This window comes from Arachis duranensis, chromosome 6 (genome assembly GCF_000817695.3).
Source record: "Arachis duranensis cultivar V14167 chromosome 6, aradu.V14167.gnm2.J7QH, whole genome shotgun sequence".
In the NCBI taxonomy this organism is placed as follows: Eukaryota; Viridiplantae; Streptophyta; class Magnoliopsida; order Fabales; family Fabaceae; genus Arachis; species Arachis duranensis.
Window position 1 is genome coordinate 68,034,556 of NC_029777.3, and position 25,568 is coordinate 68,060,123.

At 34.0% G+C, this 25,568-nt stretch overlaps 4 protein-coding genes across 6 annotated transcripts; 3 read left to right on the forward strand and 1 right to left on the reverse strand.

Moving 5' to 3' along the window:
- The first annotated feature begins 2,780 nt into the window (after window positions 1-2,780).
- Window positions 2,781-5,685, forward strand: LOC107493971 (cytochrome b-c1 complex subunit 9, mitochondrial). The gene is made up of 4 exons (XM_016115003.3): window positions 2,781-2,927; window positions 3,056-3,223; window positions 3,550-3,597; window positions 5,418-5,685. The coding sequence occupies exons 2-4, from the start codon at window positions 3,104-3,106 to the stop codon at window positions 5,466-5,468; spliced, it is 219 nt and encodes a 72-aa protein (XP_015970489.1). The 5' UTR covers window positions 2,781-2,927; window positions 3,056-3,103; the 3' UTR covers window positions 5,469-5,685.
- A 1,576-nt stretch (window positions 5,686-7,261) lies between these two features.
- On the reverse strand, window positions 7,262-10,242 carry LOC107493968 (iron-sulfur assembly protein IscA-like 2, mitochondrial). The gene is made up of 4 exons (XM_016114998.3): window positions 9,941-10,242; window positions 9,166-9,296; window positions 8,960-9,068; window positions 7,262-7,539 (listed from the first exon to the last, which is right to left on the reverse strand). The coding sequence occupies exons 1-4, from the start codon at window positions 10,121-10,123 to the stop codon at window positions 7,474-7,476; spliced, it is 489 nt and encodes a 162-aa protein (XP_015970484.1). The 5' UTR covers window positions 10,124-10,242; the 3' UTR covers window positions 7,262-7,473.
- Window positions 10,243-10,347: 105 nt separating this feature from the next.
- Window positions 10,348-13,369, forward strand: LOC107493969 (glucosamine 6-phosphate N-acetyltransferase). The gene is made up of 2 exons (XM_016115000.3): window positions 10,348-10,681; window positions 12,680-13,369. The coding sequence occupies exon 2, from the start codon at window positions 12,680-12,682 to the stop codon at window positions 13,139-13,141; it is 462 nt and encodes a 153-aa protein (XP_015970486.1). The 5' UTR covers window positions 10,348-10,681; the 3' UTR covers window positions 13,142-13,369.
- Window positions 13,370-15,949: 2,580 nt separating this feature from the next.
- Window positions 15,950-23,936, forward strand: LOC107493967 (heme-binding-like protein At3g10130, chloroplastic). 3 transcript variants are annotated; one of them, XM_016114997.3, is made up of 8 exons: window positions 15,950-16,298; window positions 16,411-16,497; window positions 16,618-16,688; window positions 17,158-17,259; window positions 17,385-17,489; window positions 17,896-18,031; window positions 23,467-23,608; window positions 23,686-23,936. In XM_016114997.3, exons 1-7 carry the CDS (start codon window positions 16,085-16,087, stop codon window positions 23,604-23,606), a joined length of 855 nt encoding a protein of 284 aa, XP_015970483.1. In that variant the 5' UTR covers window positions 15,950-16,084; the 3' UTR covers window positions 23,607-23,608; window positions 23,686-23,936. The 3 variants fall into 3 exon arrangements, with proteins under 3 accessions (XP_015970483.1, XP_015970481.1, XP_015970482.1); XM_016114995.3 differs by having other exon boundaries at window positions 15,951-16,298; window positions 23,467-23,576; XM_016114996.3 differs by having other exon boundaries at window positions 15,952-16,292; window positions 23,467-23,576.
- Window positions 23,937-25,568: the final 1,632 nt, after the last annotated feature.

Sequence of the window (25,568 nt, forward strand, 5' to 3'; positions counted from 1 at the left end):
GCCTAACTCAGATTTTTGCTCAACTCCCTCAATTTCAGCCAGAAAATACCTGAAATCACAGAAAAACATAAAAACTCATAGTAAAGTCCAGAAATATGATTTTTGCCTAAAAACTAATAATATTCTACTAAAAACTAACTAAAACATGCTAAAATCTACATGAAATTACCCCCAAAAAGCGTATAAAATATCCGCTCATCAATGACCATCTTCTGGTGAGTTGTCTGCCATTACTGGTTGATCTCTCGGGTCCCCGGTAACGGCGCCAATGTTACGTTGAGTAACTGGAGATTAATGGACTAGACTCGGTAGGTTGGCCCAATCGTCTGAGGAAGGAAGCCTTCAAGCAGGTTTGCGCCTCTGTGGCCTCCGTCCGACTTGTGAGTGTGAGAGAATGGGGGTGGTACCTGCAAAGACACTCCGATGCCTAAGTCAGCAAGGGTGTGAGCAGCTCAAAAAAGTATTGGGACTTAGAGATACCTAAGGGGTGTCAGTGTATTTATAGTGGTGAACCAATAACCACCGTTGGAGTAGTTCCACCTTTTAAGGTGGATAACCGTCCCTTTATCTTAGGGAGGTTACGATATGGCTCCTAGAAGTGGATTGAGAGATTTTAGGGGCAGTTATTATCTGCCAGCTAATCTCTGCTTCCGACTTTGTTAGGGCAAGTTGTGGGGAGTACCGATTTCTTATAGGAAGGTCGGTATACTGTGAGGCTCAACCTTGTAGTTTGGACCTGTCGTTTGGACCTGGGCCTTAACGTTGGGCCAGAATATGAACACAACCTATATTTTGTGGTTTCAAAAAAATAAAAAGGTACATGGGTAAAACGCATCAGGTTGCATGTTTATAAAAAAATATTAAAATACTAAATATAACCTATATTTTGCATGTTTTGAATTAAAAAAAAAAACAAATCGCTATCTGTTTTTTGTATTGATATTATATTAGTGTAATTCTTTTATACATATTCATTTCAACATCAACCTCTATATTTCTTTTCATATAAAAAAAATTAGCTACCGTGGTCACACACATCACAAACCATTCGCATTTCTCAAGACTAATAAAGGAACTTTTTAGATTGTGCTTATTTTCTACTAATTAATTTTATAGTCATGCTACACATCCATGTAATTTTGTATCCAAATCCATCCAAGTTAGCCCAACATAAAAAAAATCTAATACCATTAAATGAAACGTGAAATACACGTGCTCAACACACAGAAATTGCTCTTGCCCAACGCTTCTTCTTCTTCTTCTTCTCACGCTCGTTTACGCACGGAGCGTCTTCTTCTTTTTCTTCGCCTTCTTCTTTACGTTCCTCCTCCTCCTCCTCCTCCTCCTCATTCTCCTCCTTCTTTTTGTGTTCCTTCTTCTTCATGTGTTTTCTCCTTATTGTCATTCTTTTGTTGTTGTTGCTGTTGTATTTTTTTGTCTTTTTCTCCTTCTCTCTCTCTCTGGTGAAGAAGCAGTAGAAGGTGAGGAGGAAAAATTTTGAACTGTGCAGAACAAAAATGAACCAAACATGTTATTATGGTGAAACAATTGTATAGTACTAAATGAATGGAACATTATCCATTATATAAATTCAAATTCGAACATCTTTTTGCATAATGAACCGAACACATACTCATGGTGAAATAATTGTATAGTACTGAATGAACGAAACATAATCCATTATATAAATTTAAATTCAAACAGCTTTCTGCATAATGAACCGAACATGTCATTATAGTGAAATAATTGTATAGTACTGAATGAACGAAACATAATCCATTATATAAAATCAAATTCAAATAGATTATGCATAATGAACCGAACTCATGGTGAAACAATTGTATAGTACTGAGTGAACAAAACATAATCCATTATATAAAATCAAATTCAAACAGTTTTTCGCATAATGAACCGAACACGTACTTATGGTGAAACAATTGTATAGTACTAAGTGAACAAAACATAATCCATTATATAAAATCAAATTCAAACAGTTTTTCGCATAATAAACCGAACGCCTACTCATGGTGAAACAATTGTATAGAACTGAGTGAACGAAACATAATCCATTATATAAAATCAAATTCAAATAGCTCTGTCTATAATTTACATATTATCAATTCAATTCAATTTAATTCAGTACATCTCCGTCTATTCAATTCAAATCAATTCAATTCAATTCAAATTAGTAATTGCATTCTATTCAATTCGATTCAAAATTGAATAATCCAAATTTCGTCAGTTTGATTCGTTTCAGAAGAATAATCCAAATCGCTCTCATTCAACTGATTTGAAGTTGAGTCATTCATTACTTCGATTTAAAAGTGCAGATCGAAGAAGAAAACGAAGAAGAATAGGAAGAAGATAAATGCAACGTAATCAGATCAAAAGAAGAAAACGATAAGATGAACGCGACCAGAAGAGAACGAAGAAGGCAATGTAGATCAATAAGGAAGAACGCGAGCGAAGAAGAAGAAGAAGGAGGAGGAGGAGGTTTATGTTGCAGCAGAAGGTTTACTTGAGCAAAGCTTTAGGTTGCAGCATGTTATATGTAGCGTGTGTATGACAAACGAGTGAGGGTGGGAGAGGAGCGCGTCTGACCAATATTGCTTGAATAACTTGAATGTATTTTTTCCATGAATGTAGAGTATTATTGTTAATTTTAATATGTAAAATATATTTAAAATTTAAACATTGTAAATAATTAAAATTTTAATAAATCTTATACAATTATTGAATTTTATCCTATCATATTAACCAAACCATCTCTGTGTTACTGAGTTGACTAGGGTTTGTGAGTACTCCAACAGGCTAGGTAATGCAATTTTCTCTCTCTCTCTCTCCATTTTTTGGTTATAATCGCAACTCGTTAGGTTTGCGGAAAAATCTTTAGTGGCAGCACCTCAAACACCAAACCTGGCAATAAGGTACTTTACCCCTATTATTATTATTATTATTAAATCAAATCAAAAGTTGTCTTCAGAACATTCACTCACCTCCCTTGGTTCTTGGATCTTCGCTTTTTCCTTTCCATCGCTATTGCTGAACGAGGCAGAGAAACAGAGAGAAAATCGTAACCCTAATCCGATTTCAAACAAGAGCAATGGAATCTGCGTCTCGAAGAAGTGGAGGAGGCATCTTCGAAGCCCTTTACAAGGTCCTCATGCGCCGCAATTCCGTCTATGTCACCTTCGTCATCGCCGGCGCTTTCGTCGGTGAACGGGTATCTCTTTCATTCCCTTCGCTTCAGTTGCAGTATCCGATGCTTTATAGTAATTGTTGAAATCCAGCTTTGTAGGAGGGTGAATTTTATCTGGCGGTTAAGGGAATCCATCTTTCAATTGCCACTTTATATGATTTATTGTTGTAATTATTCAGTTCTTTTTTGTTTTCTTTTTGTTTTTTTTTTCTTCTGAATGAATTTATGACTTTCATTGTGCAAGTTTATTCACATTTGAAGCTCTGATTTTTGTTTTTGGTTCTTCCATGTTTATTTAAGATCTGTTTCTGCGGTTGGAATTGCTGAATGATTCTGTTATTGGGTTGCAGGCTGTGGATTATGGAGTTCACAAGCTCTGGGAGCACAATAATGTTGGGGTAATATGCCTGCCTCACTTATGTTATGCCTTGTGGTTTATCTGTTGATTTTACTTGGATGCCTTGTCATGTGCTGCTTGCTTATTTGTGACGATGATATATTGGATCTACGATGAAACTTGGACGGGGTATTTTTTTTGTAGGTCATGTTTACATATCTTGTTAATAGCTTTGGCTTTATTAAGATAACAAGTTCTTTGTATGGTATATCCGTTAAAATGGATTAAGCTTATGCAATATCTTCTGTCTATTCTATACCAATGCTCTACTCAGTGGAATAAAACTTGATTGTGCTTGTACTATGGTTATTAATTTATTAGTATCTCCTGATTCTGCAAATACACTTCATAGGCCAGTAATTCATAAATACTAATTGGAATTAGCTAGTATTGCTTCAAAGTTTTTTGGGAAAATACTAAATGCCTTTGAGTTGATTCTGCAGCATCTAAACAGACAAGGAGCATCAAAACTGGTGGGATGTTTTAGGGTGTGTTTGGCTTGTGTTTTTACCTCCTGTTTTCTTTTTTTTTCTTCACAAAATTCTGAAAACAGAAATAACTGAAAATTACAATAGAAAATGAAAACACAAACCAAACGAACAGATTTCCTTTATTATGAAGTCTGGAAGAATAAGGAGACTACGCATTTGTTGGCTTAATTCATCAGTTTTTTGCAGTGTTTATGTTTTCTATCAGTACAAAGATATTGCCATTGAATTCTAAATTATATAATTGGTCTGTTTTTGTGTGAAACAGAACTTATTAATTGCTCTTTGTTGCTTTTGTGGTTCTTAAATTCTCTGTCTTACTAATATCTTGGCATATTTATCATTTGGGATTCGAGTTATCTACCTTCCAGTTTGCTACTTTATCATGTCAGCTGATAGCGTTTGCACATTGCCATTGAATTCAATTTATACAAATATTGATTAATTGTTTACAGTTTTACTGTCACTTTTGCAATTTATTCATCATGTTGTTTGGAGATGATGCAATCTTGACAGGTGTATCTTGCATTGAACAGTATCAAATTGTATTATCTAAGTTTTGTTAATAACTTTATCCATATGTATTGCTTAGTGTATTGGTAGGCATTAGCCATCGCCTCAAACATGTGCTCAAACATACCCTATATACACTCCTCACCTAGTCACTTGCTCTATATCTGTGGCGGCCCTGTGGCCTTACATTTTCTTTGTCTTGAGAACACAGAAACTCATCATTTGCTATGTCTTTGGCACATGATTGACCTTGCTATCATAATTTACCTCTTTCTTAAAAGAGGATAAATAAAATGGTCACATAATCCATTATTATATTGTTAGGCAGACCATTTTTTCATAATTAATGATCAACTAAGGAGGTTCTTTGTAAACGGAGTAACTTCTATTTTCAAGATGATCAAATACCGAGTAGAAATGCCATTGTTGATATGAGTCAAAAGTGGCTATCATAAAATTTGGCCTTGGCTTACGTGCTGTTGATGGGGCTTGTTAGTTGAGAGGGAAGGAGAATGAAATGAATGAGGGAGATCATTGTGTAATGCACTTATGGCGGGCTAACTATTTGGGTTGAATGTTTAGGGCATGTGCCCATTTCGTATTTTCATTTGTTTTCCTTTATTCTATGTTTTCACAGAAGTTTAGTGGTAGTATGTATGTGAGATAATTATGGAAAATTTGTTCCATCAATTCCATCCATGCCAATGAATATCTAATTATCAAGCATTGTTTAAGAGTTGTGGTTTTCATGATAGAGTGATGGCTACTTCTACTGTCAAACTTTTTCAGTATTTTTAACCAATTATATTTTCTTATGCAGAAACGATATGAAGATATTTCTGTGCTAGGGCAAAGGCAATCCGAAGAGTGAATTGTTGGACCATCTTTTAGCTATTTTGAGGTTTATTATTCATGGAATTTGAATTGAACATCATGAGCTGGAAGTAGCTTCTTTTTTTGCTAATAAGTATCTGATAGTCTTGTGCTTTGCTAAAACTGCTCACTGGAAATATAGAAACATTGAACCAGTTCAAAGCTATGTATTTTTTTTTTCTACAATTTGGAAAGAAAACATTGTGTTATTGAAATCTTTGGCTTCAGTGTTGAATTATCTTAATTTTTGAAGATTTAGGAATAAGAAAGTACTTTCTGTCTAAATATGTCACCCATTCCTTACTTTTCATCGCACTCAAATATTTATTACAAAAAAAAAAAATTCTTTTAGGGGAAGCTTGAATGTTCGGGATTTACTATTTGACAATTGGGTTTGCTAATCATACTGAATGCATTGTGTGTGTGTGTGTATATATATAATATGGTTGCTACATTATCCAATCATTATATAACGAATATCAGTTATTACTATATAAGTTTAATATCAATTAAATACGTTTAATTTGATATACCGATGGTGTAAGTTTTTAGTTATTTAATTGTCTCTTGTTATGCATATGTAAATGTAATTAAAGGACTAATGGATAAGCAAAGATATAGAAAACACCTAACTTGTACTTTGTTGTCATTTGTCATATCTTCACAAGTTTCTTTGCCTATAAAGTCAATGGCAGCTTTAACATCATCATCATCACTAGTAACACAACAACAATTAATCACAGTAATTGAAGAAAAAGAGAGAGAAAAGAGAAGAGAGGGGGAGGGGACCTAAAAGATTTGTGATTCTAATCTGAGAGAGAGACATATAGGAATAACAGGGCGACGGAGAGGGGAGGAGTTGCTTCTGTCATCACCTTTTGCTCAGCTTGCTATTTTAGTTCTGTCCCAACTCTATTGTTGTCGTGTTCTATATCGCTATTGGAGCTTCAATCCCACCTCTGCTCAACGTTGTTGTTCTTCCACGGTCTTTCATCTGTCATGATGAGACAGACACGGAGAGAGTCCATGGAAGTCTAACGGAATATGTATATAGGAGTTATTGTCATTTATATATTTTGAGATTTTTTTGTTAAAATAGTTATGTATTAAGAGTTAAAATGACTATTCAATCTTTATGAACTAAATCCTCGTAGTAGTATCTGAGATTCACAACTTATACTATTTTAATCCCTCAAATTTAAAATTAACTATATTAATTAACGAGATCAAGTTTTAGACAACATATTAGTGATATTAGTGCCTGGACCATTTCCAGCGTTTAAGTCAACGAATAAAATGTGGAGTTAGTTCTAACTTACCATGCTAGACACAATATTAAATGATGTTTGTTTATTTTAATACTTAAACAAGATAAAAACGAGGTCGTTTTAAAGAATGAGGGGAAATAAAACGGTTTGCACATTATATAAACTCTTCTTCGTCTTCTCATTTTGCTGTTTTATATTGGACTCCATAGCCATTTATTAGAAGATATATCTTACATGTCTTTAGTAGCATTCTGTAAATGTAACGATTTAATAAATCTAATTTCGAGCCCTCCGTAATGGGATTGGTAATTTGGTAGAGTAGAAGTTCATATTCGTATTCACTGCAAATAAATTTACTAAAATACGATTGCTCGGTTATCTCCTGCATCATCACTCTACGAAACTATACATGTTGCACGGTATTTTGCATAACATCTCAAGTGTTAAATTTATTAATTTTTGGATGAAAACTTCAGTCATCAAGATTTTGGAATGAAAAGTCTATACAAGCCAATAAGCCTCGTTAACAAATCCTCATTGTTGACAGGCTAAGAAAATGCCTTATTACTAATACAGTTCCATGTTACATCGATATAATTATACAAACAATAAATTTAATCTATAGTTCGACCAATCAATATCTGAGGTACAAAAGTAATGATTCATAGTGTAATATAATTTGCAAGGAATTGAGTATCTTAGCAGTTATGAAGATTCGGAAGCAATCATCAGGAATTACTGTTTCACCATGAATGAAGCTTTACAACTACAACCACCAACGGCACTGGGGTTCTCAGTCACCTGCAAATGAAACCAGACATTGACATTTTTTCTAAAGAAAAAAGTCATCAATAATCTTTATCCAAAATTAAAAAAAAAAAAAAAACATGGCAGGGTTGTGATATCATAAGTCGATGACTCAAGTATCCTGAATTCATCATAAAAGGTGATGGAAAACAAATACAGATGTAAATCACACAATTCAAATCCGGTGGATGAAACAAAGGAGTGTTTGCAGTGTTATTTATGACTAAAAAGGTACCATGAAAAAGCCCAAGGAAAGATTTTGCCACGCATCTACCAAGAGCAACAATGTTCTGTGGGGAAAAAGACCAAATATGTCTATACAGAGACTGAACGTGAATATTGGTCAGTAATAGAACCAACAAAATAAAAAAGCTTAATATTGTATTTGCATAGATGATGATTTTACATTGGATGTGTCTACACACTGGACAATCGGGTGATGAACAAATACATTAGAAAAGTTAGTATAGCACCTATTGTGCAGAAGAAGGTGAATTATCACCATGAGTTATTTAGGAATCAATGGATTAAGGTTGTAGAAGTTCTAACAGGGAGATTATCTTATACGGAGGACAGTTCAATAGCTAAAGATAAAAACTCAGAAAACTTTATGTGAAAAAATTGAAAAAGATTTGGATGTAAGTGGTCTAATTACAAACATGATTAAATTCAAGTCACCAAAAAAAAAAAACATGATTAAATTCAAATCCACTTGGTGTAACCCCACACACAGAACTTATCTTCTAAGAAAAAATAATACCAAGGAACTTACAAGATAAACCATGTTTGGGACATTTTGCTGCAGTTTACAGACAAATTTCATCTCAAGACTTGAATTGCCATATGAACATTATAACAAAGTTCCATTTGTAATAAGAAAGCAACTGGTACTGTGCTTAAAAGTAGAATAGAAAATTAACGAGGAAAACTCTTACTATATAAAAATACTGCTCAGGACATTCTAGAGTAGATACTGGAAATTGGAAGGAACTGATATTAGAGAAATGCAGAAATAAAGTTGAAATTTAGTGCTGTTAGACAAGCTATCCTCCCAGGCCTAATCCCCAATTCTTTCCTAAATTCCACTCTCCCCCCTTTACTACACTTATCCTTCCCTTCATTCATTTTGTCTCCATGACAAGGTTTACCCCTAATTGGTAATTGCAGCATCATTTTTCACTCTCCATTGTCCTGCTAATAAACTATCATGCTCATTTCCAACCCCAGATGCTTACCCACTTGGCCCAGTTCCTTCGAAGTTTGAACCCTTCTCTATTCTTTTATAACTCCTCTTATACATGTGGGTTAAAGGCCCATCCTAATTCGTGTGGAGCGTGAAAAAGGAATGAAAGTGAAGATATAATTTTGAATAATACAACAGTTTACACATGGCTTTCAAGTGTGCTTGACTTACCACGAAGGCTGAACGGATTAGCTCCTCAACGTAATCAACAGTTGCACCTTTGACAAAATCGTATGAGATATTGTCAACAACCAGTTTAATCCCTTCTTTCTCAAAAACTCTGTAAATACAGCAAGAAAGCCAGTTGTAAAAGAACCCAGGACAAAATAGCTAGCATATCTCACAGGTGAAACTTGTGACTGGTAAAAGGGGAATACTTGTCATCTGAGTTGATTCTGTCATCCAGATTAAAAACGTACTGAAATCCAGAACATCCACCGGTTTCTACACTCAGACGAAGCAGTTTTCCATCAGATGATGACTCAGTTGCTTCTAGTTCTTTCATTCTCTGTTCCATATTCAAAAGTTGCAGAAAGGGGTTATTATTCACCACTTTAATCATACATTGCTCCTGACGATATCCAATGTAAGCAAAAGCAAAGAGGAACCAAATAGAATGAGCAATTAATGAACTGAAGAAAGAACACTCAATGCAACATAATGGGCCACTCTAGCAAGATTTTGGGATGCAAAAAATGCAAACTTTTAGAAAAAGAAAAAATTTGTGAACAGCATCAAAATTTTTAGAAAAGAGAAGGAGCCTCCCCCTAATTTGGAGAAGTAACAGTGCTTCAGTTTATTCCAAATGGCATAAATTTAGAAGTTGAGTTAGTTATTATGGTAGTTGATACATGAAATTGCAGAACAATCCAGAATTCCTGATTACACTAACTAACCAATAAATAGGAAGCACATAGCAAGGTAAAATTGAAACAAAGTCGCATCTTCAACATACTAAGATGTGATTATGCACATCAATTGCATAGATAAGAGCGTTGGGTAGAATCATTGTTTTCCTTTATATGTTGAGAGAAATATAGCTGAATTCCTAACTTTATTTATCTATTTGAAAAATAAAAGGAAAGGAGGAATTATTAGTAAGAAGCTGGAAATGTTAGAAAGTAACGAGAGAGAGAGAGAGAGAGAGAATACTCGGACGCAGCTTTCGGTCATGTGAACGGGCTCAGGAGAAGAAGAGGAAGTCGGAGTTGAACGGTGAAGAATGGAAGCCGAAGAAGAAGACGAAGAAGCAGGAACGGAGTTGATGAACCTCTCGTTCTGTCGGAATCGCGCCGCCAGGTACGGTGCCAGCCGCCGAATCAGTGGTGTCGACATCGCTCTCTCTATCTCTCTCTATAAAACCATCGGGGAAGATATCTCCGCTTCGCTAATCGCTCGCTCGCTCGCTCTCTCTCTCTCTCCCTCTAATTCTGCAGTTGCGTTTTTGAAACACAGAACAGAACATTTCCCTTTAGGTCCCCACCCCGCACTCAACCAATTCACGATCCAGATTCAGCCACGTCAACTAATGTATAATCCAACTGTCTGTAACTCATCCACCCTTCCATCCATCATGTTTTCAATTAAAAAAAAAAAAATCTGAGAGACGATGCATCAAACCTCCCTCAGACGTCACCTCAATGCCTCACTCTTCTTCTTCTTCCTCAACCCTCAATCCTCTGACCTCACCCTCTTCTCCACTGTCTCGCGCTCACTGCCCAGACTCATCCCCTAGCCACGCACGATTCGCAGGCGTCACCTCCTCCTTGCTGCTTCGCCGGTTCGTCCTCGCCCATCTCCACCAGTCCTCCTCCATCCGCGAATCGCCGGCGTGACCAGAAGCTCCAGGCTTCTCCTCCTCTGCAGTCAGCTCCGCGCCTCTATTGCTCCTTGGTGAGCTTCTTTATTTTAATTTTTCAATCTTAAATTTTTGATAGACTAACGAGAAATGGTTAAGGCCATCAAAATTTATTATTTTTTCAATCACTTTTAGCCATCAACTCAATTCTTTTTAGTTTAGTAATACAGCAATATAGTTTAACCCACACATTGATGGCTAACTAACTGATGGCCGAAAACCATAAAGTTTGATGGTCCTCTAGCATTCCTCTGGATTAATTGTCAAATTTTTTTCTTTGCATTTCATTGTTCACCCGAATCACCCCTATCTCTTCTCGTTTGCTATTTCTCTTGTTTTGATGGCTGTTTCTTTTTTACTTAGTGTTGAATTCCCGAAGAAAGAAAAATTTAAATACCCTTAGAACTTGCAACCAGTAATGCAGATTCTATCTAATCCTTTTCAATATGTTTCGACTCCGCCAACCCTATGTTGGTTAGTGGTTGTTATGTTAGAGTCGGTTAAGTAAATTTTAGTGAATCATGCGAGTTAGGGAGTAAAGTATTCCATTTCTGTAATTGTTATGACATAAGAATAATTTGAACTTTTTTAGTTGTGGCTGAATTAACATAATGTAAAGTGCTTTGGGAAAAAAAATTAATTTTAATTATGAACAATTTTTTACTAGGTTTTGAAGGCATTTGATTATTAAAACATGTTTGATACTTTCAGAATCATCACAATTTTTTTATCATAATGATTTCGAAACTCGTGTACAAATATAAAGAAGGCTCTATAGAAATAAAAAGAATAAAAAAACAGCAACAAGAATTATATAATGTGAAGTCTTTCCCATTATACATATATATGACTGAGGGATTCAGTGAAGTCTTTCCCATGATCGTCATTTACAAAAGAAAATTCTATAATGTAGGAAGTCAGAAGCATACTACTTTAAGCATGGTAATTGTATATTTGTGGGTTGTTCTTATCACTCTAGATACTCCCTATCTATCCGGCTTTCTACTATTTTCTCTATGTTTGTGGGTTTCATTGGGAAATTTGAGTTGTTTCAAAAAAAGATTGTAACCAGACATGAGTTAAATTTGTTATTCTATTGGACTTTAATATTCATATACGTGTGTATATTCATATACTTCGTTATTCTATTGGACTTTGTTACTTTATTAGTTCTTCATTTAATGTCCTTTATTTTTGGCAGCCTAGCTACATACTCTTTCTCAAATATATAACATTATAATTCAGGTTTCAATCTTGACCTTCGAACTATTAATGATGATGGAGAGTTGGAAAGTGACTAAAACTAATGGATTGAAGGCTCATTTATATCTGATGTGATTTATTTATGATTTGTTGTAATGTTGCAACCTTTTTACTATTGTGTTAAATTTGTTTGGTGACTAAACATTAGTTTTTTTCTTTTTTATTTTATGTTATTTGACATTGTATAAATCTTTTGTTTTTAGTTTAGTTTATGTTTGGATGTGATAATGATTATATAAATTTTGAAATTTAATTTTGTTTGCTGGATTTTAATGATTATAAGGGCGGATTAGGATTCAGTTTTCTACTACCTACAGGTAGGGGCAGGGCAGTTTCTATACAAGTTAAAAAAGGGCAGGGCAGGGTTGGGTAGGGCGAAAAGCCACCCCATTGCCACCCCTAGTTCTGTCTCCAGATCCTCTTTTTTTTCTTCAGTCTAACTGCAGGATGCGAGATAAGATCAAATAGTAAATAAGAACCTCAAAATCTCCGAAGCTTGTTTTCCCGCTCCTTTTTGCTACATTTTCTGTTGAGGCTTTAATCTGTTTTTTCGTCATGAATTGTCATCCACCACCCTCTGAATTTCATACAATTCGAGTTAGCATGATGATGAAGATGCTATTGATCTGTTATTTTTGTTTCCTCTCGAGGTGTAGGTAGTGTTGTGTTTCTTGAGAAATGTACTCCTCCTAGTCCTTTATCAATGTTAATTTACACAATTTGGGAAATTCTATTGATATCTTTGCTTCTTGTTTGTATGATGTTTCCAGATGGAAACTAGTGAGGAACAAAAGTATGGAGTGCGAAGACTGGAGATGTCCGACAAGGGCAAAGGTTTCATAGAGCTACTGCAACAACTTAGTGTTTGTGATTCTGTCTCTGACAAGGAGTTTGAGGATAGATTCCGAGAGCTCAGTTCCCTCGGAGACGACCATGTTATCTGCGTCATTGAAGACCATGTTTCCAAGAAGATTATCGCTACGGGGAGCGTGTTCATCGAGAAGAAGTTTCTAAGAAACTGTGGCAAGGTTGGTCACATTGAGGACGTTGTTGTGGATTCCAGCACTCGTGGGAAGCAACTGGGAAAGAAGATAATCAACTTCCTAACTGATCATGCTCGTACAATGGGCTGCTACAAGGTCATTCTTGATTGCAGCATTGAAAACAAGCTCTTCTATGAGAAGTGTGGCTTCAAGCAGAAAGAAATTCAGATGGTTAGGTATTTCGTTTGAGTCGGTAGCTTTTCTAACTATTCAGATAATTATGAGTATGTTTTGTTAACGTGTTGTAACTTAGTACATGACCTTTGTTCCCTTCATTTTTTACCTTCTCAGTTCAATTGTGATTTAAGATTCCTTTGTTCAATAGAAATTGCACCTTCAAACATCTGTTCAGAAACACAAGCATATCAGCATATGCACATATGTTTTAAATTACATTGCCAAGACATTCCTTGCCTATATCACTTGATACATTTGTTATAAACAATTCAAGGTGCTCTATACAAATTGAAGTTGTTGCACTTCTAACAAATGAAATTCTAGTAGTTTACAACTATACAACTAATCCATAATCTCTGCACTTTTTCTGTTTTCTCTCTATATATAAAATGTTGAAAACAAATTTGCCTGAGATGACCCCGATCAAGGCAGAATTCGGCTACATTATTATTACAGCCACATCTTTTCCTTGAAAGAAGTTAGCATGCAGGCTGCGCTAGATGTTCAGCGACATGCAGGGCACAATATTTGAACAATTGAACTTAAGTCTTGAAAGAATACCCAGTGCACAGAAAACTACCAAAGATCATTGAATACTTCATGAACCTAAGCCTTGAAATTTTGATATAGTAGCAGCTAAATTAACTGCATGAAAGAATAAAATACAGAGGCAGAAGTGGATGCCTTAAGGCGCGGCAATGGTATTGCAGTTATCCAAGTACTCAGTAACACTGCAGTGTGCAGCCTAGCCTGGTTTGCCTTTTCAATTTCAGCTTTCCCTTTCAAGAAAGAGAATCACAGCGTATACCTCGAACATTATCTCCCCAGTAAAGAAATTACGAAGGCCCAAGTAAAGAAGCCAACAACCAAAATGTATCTGAAAATATCACCATTCAAAGTAGGTGATGTCTGTGGTGGCTGCACCAGTTATAACTATGTAATTAAAGTAATTAAAGTATTCATATGTCATATTTCAATTAGATACTTAATGCATAGCCATCCATAGCCATAGCTGGTGTAGCCACCACAGACATCACCTTCAAAGTATGGTAAATAAGGAGTAACTAGTAAGTACTTAAAGCAAAGGATTTGGGTTTTGCGTAACAGGGTCAATCCCATCAAAATCCATACGATAGTTACTTATATTGGGGAAACATAATCTTATAATATTATTCAAATAAGCTAAGAGGAAGCGAGTAGAGTCCAAACCATCTTTAGAGTGGACATAGCAGATTAACTTCATTCAAGCTCCAGCTGACTTCACACGAAGGATGACAATCATTAATGATCTATAGTTTTTTCATGTTGAGCTCTCAGTCATCTCATGAGCCATCCCAATCCCTTCCTTAACCTCCCTCTCCCTAAACATCCCCTTAATCAAAGTGATGAAAGTAACACTACATTTGGCTCACACCTCACCTTTCTTATCTCCTTGAACATCTCCAATGCCAACCCAAACTTCAAATTCCTACCATAACCACTGATCAAAATGTTACAAGTTACTCTGTAACCATGTTTTCAACTCTAATTCAAACTTTCAATTAATGCTCTTCATTGCCTTAGCTGATTTTCAGATTGAGATTCTCTTCCTAAACTTGTTAGGTGACTGCTGCCCCCAATTTTCATTTTGATATTTCTACGAGCTATGATGAAGTATATCCTCTCACTCATCGATCCAGCCCTCATTAACAATCAGGTAATTTTTTGTCATATTTGATATGTAAATGCTATATAGAACCATTATAGTAGCATCATTCTAGAATTACATGCAATAACCCCTTCCTTTTTTTTGGATCTTACGGCGACATAAACTTTTTTTTTCCGGTGAAACACACTATTTTTTCCCCTTCCAGTTGTAGGCAAGTTTTGACCCTTGGCTTTCGTTGTTTTCAGTTTTTTTTTTTTTGGGTTATGAACTGGAATAATAATGGTTCTATATAACTTTACCCGTCAAATAAACATGAAAAAATTTACATGATTGTTAATGAGGCTGGATCAATGAGGAGAGAATTATCCTCGGTGTAGCTCATATATACAAACAGCACAATGAAAAGTGAAAATAGCAACCACCTCAAAGTGAACGTAGCAATCACGTAAAATTGGGAATGAGACTCAGTAATATATTTGATAGTCAGATACTAAAAACTGAGGCTAAGATTGAGATTCAATATTATATTTAAAATTTTAATTCTAGAATATAAAATTTCAGTACCTTTAATACTTCTAAAAAATAAGAATAATAATATTAAAATATAATTCAATATATTTTATACTAAATATAATACAAAAATTTAATTTAATTTCTGCCTCCCAATATCATTTAACGTAGTTTAAGAGCTTAAGACAATGAAAAATATTAATTGAAAGTTTGAAATTTGGAGCTAGAGTTAAAAATATAGTAACGGAATAACTGTTACGATGATGGAAGTGGTTAAACGATAATTAATATTAAAAGACAGTGATGAGTAAATAAACCAAATCACTAGAGCTAGACACATAAGAAAGGATGACGTTCATACGATATAAGCTTCAAATAGGTGGGGTGCTAGAGAATTCACCGTAAATAAAATAGGGCTCTTTTATTAGTCAAATTATAAGTAATGTTATTTGCTTTCATTTGCGAATTACCAATAAATAATACAGTTAATTCCAGATTTCCAGCTAATATTATAGTTAATTACTAAACAAAGTTTAGTATGTTCTGTGATAACTGAGAAATTTATATTGAATTTGAATTTCGAATATTTTAGAAAACTAAGTTTCGGATGTTAATTTTTTAATTTTTTTTTCCTTTGCTGCAATATTAATCGTGAATATATCTGTCAAAGATGCGGAATACGTGTAATTGTGCCGGGAAAAATAAACAACCTGAGGACCAAAATTATCTGAGCTGTGTCAGTGCGTCGCTGAACAACAGAAATTCAAAATAGAAGAAGCTGTGTCTGGAAAAGCACCATGGTTCCCCTTTGCAACCCTACGCTTTCTCTGCCCCTCCCGATTCCGACGAAAGCCAACAACCGCTCCTCGAATTCAATTATCACCAACTCTGCTTCTTCCAGCAAGAGGCAGCGAACAACTACAACTACTTCCTTTTCGCCCTTCGAAACACGAGTCTCACTCATTTTCGCCCTTGCTTCTCAAGCTACCTCTCTCTCCCAGCGACGTAAATGTTCAAACAAATATTCCTAACAACTCTTCTACTCTTCCTTTTTTCCTTCACTCTCCGATCCCAATATTATTGCTTTTATCTTATTTATTTATTTATCTAATATGTGGCGCAGTTATAGCTGACATGGCTTCTGAGACTGCAAAGTACGTGTTTCCTAAAAGATTTGAAAGCCGCACGCTCGAGGAGGCCTTCATGACAGGTAATTGAACGGTTACTACTTACTACTACTCTTGTGTTGTGTTTTTGTGTGAATTCTGCTTAAACTTCATTCTCGATTCAATTCACTTCTTGATTTTAATTGATTGTTATTTCGGTGTAGTTCCCGACCTTGAGACTCTCAACTTCAAAGTTCTTAGTAGAACGGACTCCTATGAGATTCGGGAAGTTGAGGTATACTATACACACTAGTATTTTCTTATGTTTTGTTCTTGTTCTGGTTCTGGTTCTGGTTCTACGCTGTGTGCTTTCTTTGTCTAAGGCTTCTAGGCTTTTACATGTGGTATCCGGTGTATGATTGGGTAATATCCATAGTTACATGAACTCACCAATTAGGTGACGTACCGTGTACCAATTCATGCAAACTAATTCATAATTCCTCTGCGTACCAGAGTGCTATAAATGTATTTTTCACATAAAAATATTTTAAATGTGTCTAACATCATCCTGCTTACCCTTTTCCATATCAAAACGTATTGCAGTCTATGTAACTATTTCAACTGGTCTGAAAATGCTCTTCTTCACGCTTGCAATTACATTGAAATGACAAACTATTTCAACTTGTCTAAACATGCTCTCCTTCACGCTGCAATTACATTGCAATGACATTATTTTTTGCATCACTGACAATGCATCTTTGCAGCCTTATTTTGTGGCAGAGACTACAATGCCTGGGAAGACTGGCTTTGATTTTAATGGTTCTTCTCAATCCTTTAACGTCCTAGCTGAGTACCTCTTCGGTAAGGTAATTATACATTTTACAACTCTACTACTATATTCATGCATTAATTTTATAGTTGCTTTTGATTACTTGTGCTTCTATTGAGAGGAGCTAAGTTATAGATGTGGGCTGTTTCGTTCTGATGGTAGAATACAAGAAAGGAAAAAATGGAGATGACTACACCAGTGATTACAACTAAGAATCCCTCGGATGGGGTTAAAATGGAGATGACTACCCCTGTGCTAACAACAAAGGTATATACAATTATACACTGTCTTACTTAAATTTTGTGAAATATCTCATTTGAAGCCTTCATCTTTGGTTAATGATTGCTGTTTGCCAGCAAGGTTAGTTCATAGTATAATAAAGCATAAGTCAAACATTGATCAGCAATTTGGATAAGTTTATCCTGTTTTTGTCTTAGAAATTGACTATAACTATCCCGTTTGGACACCATTTTTTAGCTTTATCTTTCCTTTAGGTCATGGGTTCAATGTTGTTCTTTCCATTGTAGTAGTGTACTAGTATTTCCTCACAGTTAACAACGTGGATTTTGTTATATTATCTTCTAGAAAGTTTAAACTTAATGCTGTTATATTAGTATTTATTGAATATAGTTTTAGTTTATGATGTTTCAATGTAACAAGGGAATTATTTTAGTCAGAAGATCCAGATAAATGGAAAATGTCTTTTGTCATGCCATCAAAATATGGTGCTGATCTGCCACTGCCTAGAGACTCCTCTGTGAGGATTAAAGAGATCCCCAGAAAAACAGTTGCTGTAGTTTCATTTTCAGGTGTGTTATTGCTTAATTGCCTTTTTTATGTATTTTTTTTTATAAATAGTATGTTTTGAAACATTAGATTAATGAGCTGTAATTACAGTTCATAGCTCACTTACATGCACTACATCTACTTGCACAATCACAACTTATGTCACCCACTTGCCCCACTCGCACAACTAACTCAGCACACTTTCAAACAACTCAATGAGTTGTAATGAACTGTTTTTTGTTTCTAAATTGTGCCTATAAATAAGGCTATGTATTGTAAACGTAACAGAAAATATTTTTCTTCTTTCATCTATATGTATGCAACTTTTTTTCTCCTTGTTGGTGAGTCTTTGGATTTTAGATGCAGGAAGTTATTAACACTACAGATAATTAACTTTAGGAGAAACCCCAAATCTGCAATTTGGTTTACTAGAGCACATGCATATTTTTCTGCGTGTATGATGTGTGTATTTTCATCTGGTTGTGCTCCATTTGTATTTCAATGAAATGTTTGAATCCTTGGGCATGACGACTCTTCGTTTTCTCTAATCACTGAGTTATAATAATTAAATAAATCATTGTTAGTTTTATGAAATAGTTTGATGTTGGTTTAATGTATTATGGTATTAAATATTGTAGTAAGGATAGTTTTGATGAATAAGTAGTTTGGATAAATGGTTTGAGAAATTTGATAGTTATATTATTGATGGGTTAAAGAGAGAGGACAAAGGCTAGTGGAATTTGATATGTTTGTTAGTTAGTTACAATGAACTCCATGATGACCTATTTATAGGCTCCATAAATTGATTCTAGATAATTTCAAATCTAGATAGTTCTAGATATTAATCTAAATATTTTTAGATACTAATCTTAGATATTTCTAGTACTTGATTTATTTACTTAACCTCTAGACTTTTCCATTATAATATCTAGATATTTATTTTTATGAAATAAGATCATAAAAATTCTAGAAGATTCTATAATTGTGTAGCATCATTAATACTCCTCCGTAATGCACATTTGTGTAACTCCAAGCATCTCTCGAAATAGTTTGAACTTTGATCTTGGTAGTACCTTAGTAAAGATGTCTGGCAGTTACTCATCTGTGTTGCAATACTCGATCTATATCTTTTTCTCCAATATAGCTTCTCGTATAAAATGATACTTGATAGTTATATGCTTGGTCCTACAATGATGGATTGGATTGTTTGCCACTACTATTGTTGACTTGCTGTTGCACAACATAGTTGTTGGTTTTTTTTGTTGCCCTGCTATGTCTTCGAATATTTTCCTTAGCCATATTGCTTGACTAATAGTATTTGTGGCTGCAATATACTCAACTTCAGCAGATGATTGAGCCACAGTTTCTTGTTTCTTTGATGCCCAAGAGAATACTCCAGATCCTAGTATAAATGCATATCCAGAAACGCTTTTCATGTCGTCAATTGATCCTCCCAATCACTATCGATATATCCAAGTAGTTTTGGATCTTCAGTAGATTAGTGAATGCCATAATACTTTGTGTCTTTAGATATCTTAAGATTCTTCTTGTAGTCCTATAGTGTTTTTGACTTGGCTTTTGCATGAATTTTGATAGTAAATTTGTTGTATACATAATGTTAAGTCTTGCGGTAGTTAGATAAAAGAGACTTTCAATAAGACTTCTGTATTGCAAAACATCTGCCTCTCCAGATCCATCTTTTTTTGTAATTTCTCATTATAGACTAGAAGAGTAGATAGTGCTTTGCAATTATTTATCTTGAACCTTTGTAACAAATTTTGAGTGTATTTCTTTTGCGAGATGAAAATTCCATCTTCATTTTGGTTTATCTCAATGCCAAGAAAATAGTGCATCAATCCTAAACCAGTCATCTCAAATGTCTACTTCATTTTTTCTTTGAATTCTCTGACCATAGGCTCACTTTTACTCCTTTTAAATTCATGATCAGTGAAATATTTGTCAATTCAACTGTACCATATTTGCAGAGCTTGCTTGAGTTCATAGAGTGCTTTCTTTAGTCTTAGCACCTTGTCTTCATATCCTTCTACAACGAACCTTTGTGGTTGATCAACATATACTTCTTCCACCAGTTCTCCATTTAGAAAAGCAGATTTCACGTCCAGTTGATAGATCTTCCATAGCTTTTGTGCGGCTAGTGCAATGAGCGCCTTTATTGTATCTAGGCGGGTTAAAGGTGTAAATGTCTCTGTGTAATCTATTCCAGAAATTTGTGCATATCTTTTAGCTACGAGCCTTGCTTTATGCTTTTGAATAGATCCATCAAGTTTGAGCTTAGTCTTGTATACCCACTTGACTTCAATGTTATCTTTATTTGAAGGGCAATTACCAGTTTTCATGCGTTATTCTTCTCAATCATCTTGATTTCTTCTACCATAGCATTTCTCTATTCTTCTTACTTTTCTGCTTCTTCAAAGCTTTTAGACTCGATTTTAGCAAAATTATATGTTTCATATACATCTTATAGAGGCTTAGTTTTTTTAGGAGAATCAGCGGTTGCTTCTACTGTTGGAGTAATTGTGCTTGCCTTTTCACGTTCTTGTTCCTCTAGTCTTGCAGGTGATTGTTGTGATGTTTCAATGCTTTCTTTCTCGACTTTTTCATCTTCCCAGTTCCATGAAACATTTTTCTCAAACTTCACATCTTGACTGATTATGAGTTTCTTCGTTTGCAAGTTATACATACGATATCCTTTTGATTGTGTACTATACCCAAGGAAAATTTCTTTTTCTGTCTTCTCATCGAGCTTGCTTTTTTTTGTGTGAAAATATGGACATAGCATATGCATTCAAAGACTCTTAAATGCTTTGCAGAAAATTTTTGTCTACTCCATGCTTTGATTGGAGTTTTATTTTCTACTACGTTAGTGGGACAACGATTTAGTAGGTATACTGCTGTGTAAATAGCTTCTGCCTAAAAGATGTTTGACAGATTTTTCTCCTTGAGGATCAGGCGTGACATCTCCATCACAGTTCTATTTTTCCTCTTAGATACTCCATTTTGCTCAAGAGCATATCCCACTGTAAGTTGACGCTCGACACCCTCTTCTTCGTAGAATTTATTAAATTCTTTGGAAGTGTATTGAGTTCCTTTGTCGCTATACCTTGATGCTACGACCACTTTGCTTCTCCACATGTTGCTTGAACTTCTTGAAGATGCTACAAACCTCTGATCTTTTACGTAGGAAATACAATAATCATCGATGAAGAGAATGAAGTACCTATTGTTATTGAGTGATAGAGTCTTCATCGGACCATAAACGTCAGTGTGAACTAATTCAAGCATCTCCTTGGCTCGCTAAGCTCTTCTAGAAGGAAATGGTTGACGATGTTTGCCAAGTAAGCATCCTTCGCAAGGTTGATTAATCTATGTGATATCTCATTAGTTGCTTTTGATGTAGCAACTTTAATCCATGAAAATGAAAATGACCAAAGTTTTGATGCCACAGCCATGAATTATCTTCTTGTGACTTTAATGCAGTTTTTATGATATAACTCCATTTGAGTGGAAAGCTCCTATTTTTCATTTTGACGATTGTTAGAAGTCTTTTAGTTTTCCTTTCACTTATGGTGCATGAGTCTTCTTCAAAGTCTAATACGTAACCTTTCTCCATCATTTGGCTAATATTAAGTAGATTCTGTGCTAGTTTAGGAACTAATAGAACATCATGAATATTCTTAGTTTCTATCTAGTGTGGACGACGATTATACCTTTGCCATTAGCCTACACGATCGTTCCGTCTCTAAGTCTAATGCCAGATCGAACAGATTTATTGATGTCACTGAATAGGCTTTGATCATCTGTCATGTGATTACTGCAACCACTATCGAGATACCATATGTCATCTTTCTTCTTGCACTTTTCTTGTGATGATGCATAGAATAAGCACTCTTCTCCCTCCTTTTCTTTAGAGAATTTTGCGTGATGATTGATCTTCATTCTACAGTCTTTCTCCATATGTCCAAACCTATTACAATTGCAGCAATGTAATTTTTCACGGTGCTAACAATCCTTCTCTAGGTGGTTGGTTTCCTTGCATATGCCACAAGAAGAATATTATTTCCTATCTTCAGTTTTATTTTCTATTTTTTTAGAAGTGTAAGAACTTCTAGAATTTGCTTGTCTTTTTTCTCCTCCTTTTTTATTTAGATTTTGAGATTTTATATTGAGTTTAGACTGAAATACATTTTCTATTGAATCTTCATCATCTCAACTTGCTAGTCTTTGTTCAAAAGCATATAGTAAGCTTATTAGCATTGATAAATCCTTAGTTTCCTCAATTGTAGACACTTTAAGATTGAATTTGGAAGGCAAATTAATGAGTATTTTTTTCATTATATTTTTATCGGACAAGTCCTCTCTATAAGCTTTCATTTCAGTTACTAAGCTCGTTAATCTTGTATAATAACTTTTTATTTTCTCAAAATCTTTCATTTTCATATTTGCGTATTGCTTCCTTAGAGATTGGAGGAGGATTGTGTGTACCTTTGTTCGCCTCTGAACTTTTGCTCCAAGTTTTTTCACACTTTAACTGATGATATTCCTCTTATCCTTGAGAAGATTGTCTTTGTTACAACTTGTTGGAGGAAGTATAGAGCAAAATAATTTCTTTGTTGGTCTTCCTTCAATTTTTTCTTTTAAGCAGCGAACGGTGTTGCTTAATTCTCTGGCATAATAAACCCATTGTGGAAAACATGCCACAAGTCTTGTGCTTGTAGAAAAGTTTTTATTTGAGAATGACAATCCTCATAATTATCTTCTGACAATATGGGCACAGGAACATTGATGGTTGAGATAGTCATGGTTATAGAGAATTTTTTTTTGAATGGGTTATAATGTGGTGGATATGTATAGTTGATAAGTTAGGAAGAAAGATTTTATGTCCCATAGATGATTGAATGTAGCTTTGATACCACTGTTAGTTTTATTAAATAGTTTGGTGTTGGTTTAGTATATTATGGACTTGAATATTGTAACAAGGATAGTTTTGATGAATAAGTAGTTTAGATAAATTGTTTGAGAAATTTGATAGTTATATTATTGATGGGTTAAAGAGTGAGTACAAAAACTAGTGAAATTTGATATGTTTGTTAGTTAGTTACAATGAACTCCATGATGGCTTATTTATAAGCTCCATAAGTTAATTCTAGATAATTCCAAATCTTAGATATTTCTAGATATTAACCTAAATATTTTTAGATAATAATTTTAAATATTTCTAGTACTTAATTTATTTACTTAACATTTAGACTTCTCTATCATAATATCTAGATATTTATTTGTATGAAACAAAATCATGAAAATTCTAGAAAGTTTTACAAATATATAGCATCATTAATATCATACTCTACATATTTATATGCAACATAAATGGATATCATGTCTGCATTTCATTTAATATCCTCAAATATATAACTTCCTTTCCATTGCTTTGAATAAGGTTTTGTGAATGATGAAGAAGTCAAGCATCGTGAACTGAAATTACGCGAAGCCTTGAAAAGTGACAGACAGTTCAAAATTAAAGAGGGAAGTTCAGTAGAAGTTGGACAAGTGAGATGCTTATTGCAAACCTTAGGCTAAAGGTTTCTGACATGGCTTACCTGAATATCTGTTATCCCCAATTTTTTCTAATGTCGTTTACTCTTTCATTTGGTTGCAGTACAATCCACCATTTACCCTACCATTTCAACGGCGCAATGAAATGGCATTGGAGGTGGAACGGAAAGATGAGTAGGAATAAACTTGAATATTTACCATTCCTATTATAAGTTGTAAAATTTAACACAGTTAGCATAATGAGGGAACAAGATCTTTGAAGTCATGTTGATGCTTGCCTTTTTGTAAATATACTGACATTGAAAAATTTAGAATCAAATATATGGAGAATATACCAATTTCATATGTTTTAAACATGGTGCTGTAAAAGTGTGGCATGGTTCGATAACTGCATGAGTTTTTCATAGAAACTTAAACAGATTGTAATTTAACATTCTGTTATGCTTTATCACAAACCATAAGGACCATGGATGGATTTTCTTTGGAAGGGGATTCCAAAACCATATCCTAACCTTTCTTTTTAAATTTCCTATTCACAGAAGCTTTTGTTTTAATAATATTAATATTTATATGGATATAACTGTGATTCGCCTACTCTATCTGCATTTTCGTATGCAATTTTATATCACAAATACTGTGAAGTAGTTACGTATTAAGTATGACTGCAAAATTGATTTTACACCTTTTGCCCTGTAGATTGCCCTGTAGATATTCTTAATTACACGTGATGATTGTAGTAATTCACAATTTCTAAGTGGTGTAGAAGTTGAACATTCTAAGTAGGCTGGGACTTTTTTTTTTTGTGTGACTAAATGTGTGTTTAGATTAAAATTTGTAAACGAGAGTTTGTATAGAATTAATTTTGTAAAATTGATTTTGATCAAGGGTGAGGGGGTATTATTGTAGTTTATGTTTTGACAATTCTTATATTAAAATAGATTATATAAACTAAATGTTGTTTGGATTATATTATTTAAAATTACTTATAAATAAAAAATTATTGAAAGAAATATAAATTTAAATGATTATTTTATATTATTTTATAATTTATTTTAGATATTTAAATAAATTTTAATAAATATTCTCAGTATTCTTTAGTACTCTAATAGAATTAATAGAATTATAATTAAAAAAAATATTCTATAAAAAAAATAATAGGCAAAAAATCATATAAGCAAAAAATAATAAAATTTTTATAAAAAATAATAATATACATGAGAGAGCATTAGAAAAAATATATTATAAAATAAAAGCAACAAAATTAATCATATGAACAATAAAAGACAAAATTGGCAAATAAAAAATAAATTTTAATCTAATATAAATTTTGATAAATTTGAGTTAGAGGGTAGAATCGCGTTTGCATTTAGAAGAAAAAATAGCCAAATGAAAAAGTAAAGCTTTCAAGAAAACTAAACGTACACTAAGCTAAATACACCCTAAGCAGGCTAGGATTAAATATGAATAATAGTAGAAGTTCAACATTTATATGGTAGAAATTGAAAGATTATAGGCACTTTTTTTTTTTTTGGTTTCAGATTATAGGCACTTTAATATTACGTTTAGAAGAGAGACTGAGATTGAAAATATAGACTAGGGCTGTCAAAATGGGTCAAACCCATCGGGGCAGCACATTTACCTATTTAAATGGGTGGGCTTTACATTTAAAATTAAGTCCGTTTAAATTTTGGGCTAAACGGGTTGAGCCTGAAAAAAATGATGGGTTAAATGGGCTAGTCCGCGGGCTAAACGGATGGCGCGTTTATTTTTTTATATTTTTTCAAAAAAACGTAATACTTTTAGCTGATATTTTTTTCGATCCAACCCGAAAATCCAACCCATTAACTAAAAAAATATTATTTTTAAAGGTTTTTGATCAAAATTGATATTTTTTATCAAAATATTTTTCAAAAAAAATAAAAGAATAAACGGGCTAGCCCGTTTAACCCATCAAGCTGACTATAAACGGTCTAAACTGAAAAATTA

Excerpts from the sequence above, each read along its gene's own strand:
- LOC107493971 (XM_016115003.3), top strand. The coding sequence starts at position 3,104 with ATGGAATCTGCGTCTCGAAGAAGTGGAGGAGGCATCTTCGAAGCCCTT. Across the intron at positions 3,224-3,549 it reads GCGCTTTCGTCGGTGAACGG|GCTGTGGATTATGGAGTTCA; the intron begins GTATCTCTTTCA and ends ATTGGGTTGCAG. Across the intron at positions 3,598-5,417 it reads GGGAGCACAATAATGTTGGG|AAACGATATGAAGATATTTC; the intron begins GTAATATGCCTG and ends TTTCTTATGCAG.
- LOC107493968 (XM_016114998.3), bottom strand. The coding sequence starts at position 10,123 with ATGTCGACACCACTGATTCGGCGGCTGGCACCGTACCTGGCGGCGCGA. Across the intron at positions 9,297-9,940 it reads TGACCGAAAGCTGCGTCCGA|AGAATGAAAGAACTAGAAGC; the intron begins GTATTCTCTCTC and ends AATATGGAACAG. Across the intron at positions 9,069-9,165 it reads AGAATCAACTCAGATGACAA|AGTTTTTGAGAAAGAAGGGA; the intron begins GTATTCCCCTTT and ends CTGTATTTACAG.
- LOC107493969 (XM_016115000.3), top strand. The coding sequence starts at position 12,680 with ATGGAAACTAGTGAGGAACAAAAGTATGGAGTGCGAAGACTGGAGATG.
- LOC107493967 (XM_016114995.3), top strand. The coding sequence starts at position 16,085 with ATGGTTCCCCTTTGCAACCCTACGCTTTCTCTGCCCCTCCCGATTCCG. Across the intron at positions 16,498-16,617 it reads CGAGGAGGCCTTCATGACAG|TTCCCGACCTTGAGACTCTC; the intron begins GTAATTGAACGG and ends ATTTCGGTGTAG. Across the intron at positions 17,490-17,895 it reads CCCCTGTGCTAACAACAAAG|TCAGAAGATCCAGATAAATG; the intron begins GTATATACAATT and ends GAATTATTTTAG.